Genomic DNA, 10,997 nt, shown 5'->3' with positions numbered 1-10,997 from the left:
TAAAGGGTACAGTATACCTCCCCTACTCGCAACCTATCTGTATGATCAGGACAGATATGGGGGAGGGGAGGGAGAAAATGCAAGTGGCGCAGACTTGACGGGACTAGACAGTCCTAGATAACCCAGAATCTGTTAGGCATGGGGGTCATGTGACTTCTCCTCATAGGATGCGGCACAGCAGATACAGGTGCCAACCATCTGCCTAGCGTCAGACGCTAGGCAGATGGTTGGCACCTGTATCTGCTGTGCCGCATCCTATGAGGAGAAGTCACATGACCCCCATGCCTAACAGATTCTGGGTTATCTAGGACTGTCTAGTCCCGTCAAGTCTGCGCCACTTGCATTTTCTCCCTCCCCTCCCCCATATCTGTCCTGATCATACAGATAGGTTGCGAGTAGGGGAGGTATACTGTACCCTTTACCCCTGTCCCCCGACGAGTTGTGGGGTTTGCCATAGGCAATTACCTATAGTTCCTTTATTTTAGGACATATATAGCATCCTTTTACTCTCCAACGAAACGCGTAGGGACACAGAGTATTTATCTACACTAGTGTAGGATTTTTTGATACATCTATCCACATTAGCACCCATATCCCCTTCCCTCTCTCTCATTGGCTGACCCAGGCCATCTGAGCCCCATAGGGCCTTTTCCTTTTTTCCCGTCCTTACAGGGCTATCTAGGGTCACTGTTTTTAGGGCTAGGTTCCGGACGGGGCCACCCCTTGCGGGGATCGGACCCCGTATTAGCAGGCACTTTAGGGCAGCTTTAGGCCAAGTAGGGCAATACCAGGGACAGTTTCTTCCCTGTGGCCCTCCTGCACCAAGTGACCATCATCCTGCACAAAGGGACGCATTCATACGTGCGAACATCCCCCCCAAGGGCACTGGACCGGCTGGTCCCCTTGCCCATCCACCGGTAAGACCTACCCTTTCTTTTTTGCCTCCCTGGCATGCTTATAGACCACGGCACAAGCCACGGTCTTCAGTACCAGCGCTATCTTGCTTACTTACGCTTATTGGTCAAGCACTCACGTCCCGCCCCACCCCGGGACGTGCCTGTTCATTTGACCATTGGGTGTACCTGTCACACCAGGTCCCCTGTTCTTTTGTGTCTATGTTTTGTTTGTCAGGTAGGGGTCCTTTTCCCAGTTGGGATTTATAACTATCCTATTAAAAGTTAGGTTTTAAAACGTCACTACCCTTTTTTTACATTTTTTCTACATAGAAAAGTAAAATGAGAACTCCTTTCAGATGGTCGTATGCAAGGGTTAAACTTCCCTTAGTATCTCAGGGTAGATTATGCACTACAATTATTATTATAAATATTTCAATTACTTTTAAGCAATTCTCCTGGTTGCATCATTTATATAATTCTCTGTACTATTAACTTAATCTTAGGCAGAGATTAGGGAAAGAGTATATTAGGCACACATGAGGCACATCGATTGATCAAATGATGAGGCTGCTTGAAGCCACCTCAAGAAGTAACATTCTTGACAAGTATGGTTTGGCCCACTCTCCAGAGTTTCAGTCATGATAAAGCTTTGCAAAAGATCCAGTGCTCAGAAAGCCAAACATCGGCATAAAGATCTTCTCTGTACTTGGATGTATTTATGCATCGTTGCAAGCTGAGTAATGCACATCAGGAGTATCAGACTTGGGCTTCCTAAAAGGGTGGATTTAGAGAAACATTACCATATAGATCATGTACAAAAACACCAAAGATTCCAAGATGAAAAGATAGTTGTAAAAATAAAGGTAATAGAAGAAATCAGAGGCTGTAAGGAAAGATTCAGAAAATGTAATAATGAGGAGGAATAGTAGCTCAAGTCCTCAAAATCCAACAAAAATGTTTAGAAAAGAAAAATGTGTTTGATATATTCTAAAATACATATTCTATGATTTGTTGTAAAGTTAACATTTGGGGCACTGAATTTCAGATTCAGTAATTAATTACTGATTATAGTACTCAAACAATGAAATAGTCATACTCAGGAAGGTATATGACTCTCGACGTGAGGACTTAACCTACCCAATTCCTGCTATTGAGTAGAGTAGAGAAACAGAATACAGTATTTTTAAAATCATTTTGCAAGAAGGCCTTTTCATGCACGTAACATCCTTTTGAATATAGTTAAATACCAGATGCATAGCATCTTGAGGCGACAATACAAACTGTGATAGTTGGCTGCACAAAAGCACAATTGTGATTTAACAAACACTTAAAGGGGCTCTCCAGAGACCGCAAACCCACGGCGGCTGGACACTGTGCAAAATTAGAAAAATAAAGACTCATCTGTCACAATCACTCTGGGTCCAGTGCCAAGCAACCATCTCCACTGCTTCCAGTCCCTCCTGGACCAGAACAGCGATGCCCTGTCTACATGGACACCAGCCAATCAATGGCCACAGCAGTGACTGTGGTCACGTGCCATTCCTGCACAGGCCAATGCTGAGCCCACTGATTGGCTGGCAGGAAGATAGCATCTCACACTTCCGGTCCACCAGGAACTGGAAGCAGTGGAAATGCGACCCCGAGTGCTGGTGACAGGTGATTTTTTTCCCACTTCTCCACCCTGCCCACCCCGTGATCATGGGCTCTCAGTCTCAAAGAACGCCTTCACGACATCATGGTTAGATACAAACATAGTGATGTTGTTCACAGACAACTGGCAAGCAGTGAGTGTTACGTGGAAATAAAATTAATTATCATTAACATTTAGGTTTGACGTGGGTATCACATCTGCTTTTAACCACTCTGATAAAAAGAGAAACACCAACCCTCCACCAGAGGTTTCTACAAAGCAGAGCTCTAAGGAAAAAGATACTGATAGAATAAATTGGGCATGTTTGTAAACCGTGCATGTAAAATGACATTCAAATGATAATGCTTAGGCTAGTTTCACACCAGTGCTAAAATCTTCTGGCAGAGGACTAGCCTGTTGAAGTCCAGAGTAGCCGGATACTTCCTTTTCCTGCTGGAGGCAATTGACTATAATGGGACCCGGCCTATTTTCTGGCATTATTGTCGGGATTCGGCCAGGTACAAACTGCTGCAAGCACCGTTTCAGGTCTGGACGAATCAGGACACTAACGGAAACGGGCTGGAACCTCGCTGGGTCCCATTACAGTCAATAAGCTAGGCTGGGGAAAGACAATATCTGGCTATGTCAGATACTATGAACGCCGTAAGGCTGTTCCTCTGCTGGAACAGACTGACGGGAGATTTTAGTGCTAGTGTGAAACAGGCCAGTGAAACATTGTATACTATATGACAAAGGGAATTATATAGTGTTTTTTTATACTTTAAAACTGTGCCATCAATTTCATTAGAGCTCTGAGAAGAGAGATTATTTAAGATTTTATTTATTATAGTTAAAGGGAAGCTGTCACGTTGAAAGAGACGTTCTGTCTACCAGCATCAGGTTACAGAGCAGGAAAAGCCGAGTAGGATGATAGATATAGATATAGATATATATATATATATATATATAGATAAAATATATTTTTTAAAGATTCTGTATTGATTATATTTTATTCATATAAATCTCTGCTCATTCTGGACTTTGGAATCCAGTGAATGGCCCTACACAGTGACTGACAGCTTGCTCTGTATGTCCATGGAAACGGAGACGGCTGCCAACCACTGATAATACCGCCCACTGGACTCCTACGACCAGAGTGAGCAGGGACTTCAATCCGTAACCAGCAGCTTATAACTAAAACTATCCATCAATCTTCTCAGCTTCTCCTGCTCTATAACCTGCTGCTGATAACCTGGACTGCATTTTCATGGTGACAGGTTCCATTTAATACAGTAGTAATGGACAAGGAAAGATTACGTTCGAGCAAGCCTGCTTACCCCAAATGCAGTGCAGATTCTGGTATCGGATGCTAGAGACCCCAGTTACTAGACCAGTCAAACCAAACCTGTGCCCCTACAGATGCTGCAAGACTACAACTCCCAAAAGGGCATACAAAGAGGTACAAGCTGGAAACACTGGAGCAAACCGCCCAGGGTGTCAATAGTAACCGGTCTGACTCACTTGACCCAGCTGTTGAACTCAAAGCTGGACTGGCACTGCTAGAAAAGGGGGCGGCTTAGCAACAATCGACCATGCCATTTATCACCTGACTGCTTTAATTAGATTTTTTCAGAAAATAAATTTGATTGGAGAACCTCTATTAATATAATTCAATTATAGGAAGCCCAACACTAAGTATAAGCTATTTCTTCTTTATCCTATTGTTTAAATTTTCTAGGGAAAATAAATTTAAAGGTATCAAAAATAAAAAAATAAAAATATTTCAGCAAAAGAAATGTAAAATAAAAAAAAAATGCTCAAAAGATTGTTGCTTCAATAAAGAAAATAAATGCATTTTAATGACTTTTTTACTAGTTCAAAAGTGGGACATTTATCTCTCCCTTCCTGACCAGTTTTATTTCCCATTTTTTATTTTATTTACTACAGTCATAACTTTTTTCCATTTGGTTATGTAAAATAGCGTTTGGGGCTTTTATTCGGTCATATATAGAGTTGTTTTCGTGTCATTTTGATTTTAGTAGTTTTTTTTTATTATAAAGCAGAAATGTAAAAAAAGAAAAAAAAAGGGAATAGTTTTTCACTTTTTACATTTTTTTTTTACATGTCCCTTCTCTTAAGTCATTTTGATCTATGGAATGTATGGGTTATGGTTGCCAGGGGCTAGGCTAAAAGCACATTTTTTTTAATTATTTTTTTCAATGTAATTTGGGCATTTTGTGTTAATTTTTTTGTTTACATGTTGTAAACATTTAACATTATATTTGTTAATTTATTGCTGACTTCTCCTGTAAGGGCTCTTTCACACTTGCGTTGTTGTGTTCCGGCATAGAGTTCCGTCGTCGGGGCTCTATGCCGGAAGAATCCTGATCAGTTTTATCCTAATGCATTCTGAATGGAGATAAATCCGTTCAGGATGCATCAGGATGTCTTCAGTTCCGGAACGGAACGTTTTTTGCCTGGAGAAAATACCGCAGCATGCTGCGCTTTTTGCTCCGGCCAAAAATCCTGAACACTTGCCGCAAGGCCGGATCCGGAATTAATGCCCATCGAAAGGCATTAATCCTGATCCGTCCTTAAGCTAAACGTCGTTTCGGCGCATTACCGGATCCGACGTTTAGCTTTTTCTGAATGGTTACCATGGCTGCCAGGACGCTAAAGTCCTGGTTGCCATGGTAAAGTGTAGTTGGGAGGGGGGGAGCAGTATACTTACCGTCCGTGCGGCTCCCGGGGCGCTTCAGAGTGACGTCAGGGCGCCCCACGCGCATGGATGACGTGTCACATGGATCACGTCATCCATGCGCATGGGACGTTCTGCCGTCATTCTGGAGCGCCCCGGGAGCCGCACAGACTAAGTATACTGCTCCCCCGCTCCCCATTACTACTATGGCAACCAGGACTTTAATAGCGTCCTGGGTGCCATAGTAACACTGAACGCATTTTGAAGACGGATCAGTCTTCAATTGCTTTCAGTTCACTTGCGGTGTTACGGATCCGGTGGGCACTTCCGGCAAATGGAGTGCACGACAGATCCGGACAACGCAAGTGTGAAAGAGGCCTAACTGAGGCTGGCATAGTAGTCCCAGTTACAGGGGGTATACAGTCCCCAAAGAAGTTGTTTGGGGCTGTTCAACATCACTGCAGAGCTGATCTGGGTCTGCTAGGGCCCAGATGCTCATGTAGACTTTCGGCCCCTGGCAGTCACAAGACTACTAGGATCAGAGCTGGAATCACCATTACCTGATCTCTACACACAGCACTCAACATTGTGATGGTGAAGGCAGGGACAGTGAAAAAATATTCCTGCCTTCTCCATGCATAGATGAAGGACAGCCGCGGGAAGTGTAGGAAAATGAGTAAAGGACTCACGCACACGACCATTGGCTGTTTCTATAACAAGTACCCCATTTCGATTTAAAAAAAATGTGTGCGCGCGCGCATGTAGCAGGCTTTGTTTGTAGGTAGCATAGCCATGTTTGTATGCATATAGCAGAGTTGTCAGTGTGCATGTAGCAAAGCCATGTTTGTTCTTTTTCATGCAGCAGAGCCATATTTGTCATTTGCATATAGCAGTGCTGTGTTTGTCCTTTGCATGTAGCAAAGCTGTTTGTCAGGTGTGTAAGCAGTAGTGTTGTGTGTGTAAATTACTGACGTTGACCCCTCCACTTTATTAAATCACCAGAGAAGCTTTAACAAAAAGAAAACATTTTTTTTGTTAAACCTAGGGTGCATCTTATCATCAGGTGCATCTTATAGTGCAGGAAATACGGCATATTCATGTACTGGAATGGACAAATCAGCTTATTGTGGGATCCTTTTGGGGTGTCGAAATGCTAGTGTTTAAAGTTGAATTTATATAGTAGGGGAAACTGCAAGTAGAGAAACAAATTATCAAAATGTTGACACTAACGTATACTATTTAGTAGCAAATCACTACTACTGAAACTTTTTTATGATTTTCTTTCCTCAGTTTTCTAACCCCATAAAAGAAAACATTACCACACCCTTCTTTATGTAACTATTCCCATTTTTTTATATAGTTGCTTTTACATATTGTTAGTATGCAACACAAGCAGGAACACAAACGGTACAGTGAGAAATGGGCACTGCCAAAGAGCTTAGGCTACTCTCACACTGGCGTTTCTGGGTCCGCTTGTGAGATCCGTTTCAGGGATCTCACAAGCGGCCCAAAACAGGTCAGTTCAGCCCCAATGCATTCTGAATGGATAAGGATCTGTTCAGAATGCATCAGTTTGCCTCCGTTAAGCCTCCATTCCACCTGACGATGCGGAGCCAAACGGATCCGTCCTGACTTACAATGTAAGTCAATGGGGACAGATCCGTTTTCACTGACACAATATGGTGCAATTAAAAACGGATCCGCCTCCTATTGACTTTCAGTGCAAGTCAAAACGATCCGTTTTGACTTGCACTGAAAGTCAATAGGAGGCGGATCAGTTTTCAATTGCACCATATTGTGTCAGTGAAAACTGATCTGTCCCCATTGACTTACATTGTAAGTCAGGACGGATTGCATTATCATGAACAAAAAAAAATATGGTAATGCAAACGGATCCGTTCTGAACGGATACAATCATTTGTATTATAGGTGCGGATACGTCTGTGTAGATACCAGGCGGATCCGCACCTAACGCAGGTGTGAAAGTAGCCTTAGACAAATTCCTTAAAAGGAGCTTTCCAGGACTAAAACACTGTGTGATCAGTGAAGAGCTGAAGTACCGAGCACAGCTACTGCACATACACAGGGTAAATAACTGTGCTGAGATGAGCAATGAATGGGCTAAGGCACTCCAGCCTCCTAAAGACTGGTCTTCAATGTTTTAATCTAGGATAACCCATTTAACAGCAACAATCAATGGGCATATCTGTAAGAATGGAGATACCTTTCAGTATTATTTGAATTAATGAGCTCCTGCTCGATCTTGTCGTTTTTGTTTTCACAATCATATTCACTGGATAAAGAAGAAACAATGCTAATATTTCCCAAAAAGAGAAAAAAAAAAAAGAAAAGAAAAGAAACTGAGGTTTATAAATTTAAGGAGTTGTTTGCTAATGTGACCTTAAAATCAAGGCATGCCAAGGCAATAAAATGGAGACCCGCTATTTTTTGGGATGAACAATAACATTGACGGATTGGATGGGTCAATGCTTTTAAAGAACAAGAAACAATTTTTCTGCATGGACTAGAGGGTTCAAGGCATTAGAAAAAAAATCCTTAAAAATAAAGCTATTAGCTTATTTTACACAAACTCCCACTCCCAGAATGAAATCAAGAAGCCTGTGTCATATTTACTGCTATAATTGCCATCCACTTTCAAATACAACCACAATACAACTATTGTGAAGAATCCATGTCTGCATACGTGGTTGCTACAACAGCGGGGGATTTTTTTTCTTCTTGCAAAGATTAAACAAGCTTCATAAATATTCTTAGAGCAAACCATAGAAAAGCCTGTTTCATTCTCACTGTGGACAGCCTGTCAATCACTTTTTACCCCTTGAAGACCTGTATTTCTGGGCTTAAAGGGGCTGTTCAGCAATATATATTGTTGACTAGGGATGAGTCGATTCGCATAAAACTTAGTTCCAATACTGCATTGGCTCCGATGAGCAAAAGTTATTGATTCGCGAAGTCTCGCGAGACTTTGGGTAATAACTTCATAAATTGTACTGTAAAAAAACATTTCCCGAACTCGGGTTGGTTTCCAAGGTACCACTTGGAACTGAACAAGAGTTTGGGAAATGTTTTTTTAATAGTACAAAGTCTCGCGCGACTTCACGAAGCAATAACTGCAGCTTATCGGAGCCAATACATAGCTTCTGCTCCATACAGTATTGGAATAAAGTTTTATGCAAATAGAGTTCGGATGTTTCATCCGAAGTCGATTCGCTCATCCCCATTGATGACCTATCCTTAGGATGTTTATTCTATGGGTTGCTAAAATTGTAGCAACAGTAAATGTGTATTTTTATAGTTATTTAGGAAAATAAAATAATTACATTTTATTTATTTGTGTGTATGTGTGTGGGGCTTTTTTTTGTCCCACTAGGTAACTTGAGGCAGTAATCACTAGTATAATGCTTCGGAATACATATTCTAAAGCAATATAGTCTGTACTACACTGACAGACAACCTATTCTGGGCCTGGCATGACCTAATAGGCAGATAACAGTAACAGGCCTCCGGACCTTTGTAAGGCTCCTAGACTACCATAGCAACTGTTAGCAGCTTGTGATTTTGACACAAGGATTTGATGGACTGACAGAGTAATTTCCCTCCCTCTGTCAAATAACTGAGATGAAGCTGTCCCTACTAACCAAGGAATCTAATAGGTTAAACTGTTGGGATCTGAGCTCTCTCTGATGTTGGCAGCTGTGGCAGGTACATGGCTGTGTATTACAGTTGTAGCACTGTTTCTGATTTATAGACACAATTGCCCACACGATCAGAACGCGTACAATAGTATAGCGCAGCTCCTCCGAGAACTCCTCCATACTATTACATTGCAGGTCTTTAATGGGTTAAAGCTATTATTTGCTGTAGCATTTGGAATAATTTGGTCTACGCAATGGTCCAAATGGCACTGGTCAATCTTCTTGGTAATCATATTCACCCAGCAGATATATACACAAGCAGATTTGATAGCACCACAGCAGAAAATATGGCCCAGATTTCAAAAGGAAATAATCATTATTAAATAAAGAGACATTCAGAACATGCTGAATAAGGAGAATCACCAGTTGCCACAACAATATATCCCAGTGATCTGGACTCATCAACTATGAAATTTTGTTTCTGCAGCAAACGCTAGGATAAAAAGACATTGTATAAATATTAGGTGAATAGAAGACATGCTCTACTTGTAACAACTAAGGTGTTTACTGAGATAAAAAGACTGGTGAATTGGTGAAAACAGTAGATGCCTTCTTTAAAACTGCTAATAAAATACATTCGGGGTTAAATATAGACTGATACCTATATTCTTAAATTACACCAACATCTGCAGTCCACATTTGACATATATGCCAGGAACACCTCTCTATGTATATGTTAAATGTACAGCCCCAATGACCTACTGTTGCATATGCGCCTGTTAACTCCATTGTAGAAAAGTGTTCTGGGATCGCAGCACATTTTGCTCCAAAGAAGTAAACAGTTATGGTTAGGCATATGCTGGAAGGTTAGGCCACTAAAGCCTATGAACACATTTGAGACATACATTTGCAGATTTTCCCGGTGTACATGTGAATATGAGAATGTGGTGTGAACAAGGCCCAACACACAACCTGGTAACTCGCATAACCTTTGGACAGCAGTAATCCAAAGGTTAGTACTGTTCTGCAGTCTCTAAATTAATGCAAATTAAAGTACATTCCTGTAAATTAAAATACATATTTTACACCTAAGAAATGATACCAAACAGCAAGGAAAAAGTTCTAAGAAAAGAAAAATAGGGCAGCTAAAAAGTACATTAAGTTTGTAACTTTAAAGGACAGACGGGGAAGATTATCACACTGAAGAATCCTTACCCTGACTTTTGCTTTGAACAGTAATAACACACTAGGATCACAACCGCCACCACAACCAGACAGGCTATAACAATTACTGAAAAGAAAAAAAAGAGTGTTACTAATATTCAGAAAATGGAATACCAGTCCATCTCACCTCTGTTCAGTGCAATGGTCCCAGTGCAGATGAAAAGTGGAAACCAATGACTTCTGCTAAAACATTAAAATCGTAACATGGAGATGAACAAGATGCAGACAATCGCTCCCAAATAACACAATAGCGAGTACGCCAAATATATGTTAAGTATTTTTCGGAATCCAACCCCACAAGGGGACGAGTCTGATTTACAAAAGCTTAAAGGGGTTGTCTCACCTGGGACTTTGGGGTCAATGTCTGATATACTTCGACCGTAAAGTGTCGGAGGGTGCACTGTAAGGTGCACGGGTGTAATAGCCATAGCTCAATTATGACCACAGCATCTGAGTTGGGTTTCTGGCTCCTGGAGCCCAAAAGGCTCCCCTGCACAGCGATCAGGAGACCTTGGTTCCACAAGAGTAGTTCCTCTGCAGGTGGCACAGCTTCATAGGAACATAGCGCAACTCCCATAGACTGCAATGATAATTCACTGCAGTTTATGGGACAAGCAAACTAACAATCGCTTCCAAGTCCCCTAAGGGGACTTAAAATATGTATTTAAAAAAAAAAATTTAAAACATTAAAAAATCTAATCACCCCATTTCCCCATAATAAAAATAAACAATAAAACAAATAAAAATCAGCTAAATCGCTGCATCCCAAAGTGCTTGAACTATTAAAATATATAAAAGGTATTTATTCTGTAGGCTGAATGCTGTAATGGGGGTAAAAAAAATAATAATCAAAATGGCTGCTTTTTTGTTGCTTCACCTCCCCCCAATATGAA

At 41.3% G+C, this 10,997-nt stretch overlaps 1 protein-coding gene across 2 annotated transcripts in view; it reads right to left on the bottom strand.

The window, feature by feature from the left end:
- Positions 1 to 1,224: 1,224 nt before the first annotated feature.
- The window catches only part of LOC120995071 (complement decay-accelerating factor-like), a 172,584-nt gene continuing 162,811 nt past the window's right edge, over positions 1,225 to 10,997 (bottom strand). For both annotated transcript variants that reach the window (XM_040424054.1, XM_040424055.1), the window contains 3 exons: positions 10,096 to 10,171; positions 7,449 to 7,517; positions 1,225 to 1,667 (listed from right to left, as the gene is read on the bottom strand). In XM_040424054.1, the coding sequence (XP_040279988.1) occupies positions 1,613 to 1,667; positions 7,449 to 7,517; positions 10,096 to 10,171 (200 nt within the window). In that variant the 3' untranslated portion in view covers positions 1,225 to 1,612. The remainder of the gene's footprint in view (positions 1,668 to 7,448; positions 7,518 to 10,095; positions 10,172 to 10,997) is intronic.

This window comes from Bufo bufo, chromosome 3 (assembly GCF_905171765.1).
Source record: "Bufo bufo chromosome 3, aBufBuf1.1, whole genome shotgun sequence".
Lineage (NCBI taxonomy): Eukaryota > Metazoa > Chordata > Amphibia > Anura > Bufonidae > Bufo > Bufo bufo.
The sequence above is the reverse complement of the archived record's forward strand: the minus strand, read 5'-3'. Positions and strand labels throughout refer to the sequence as shown.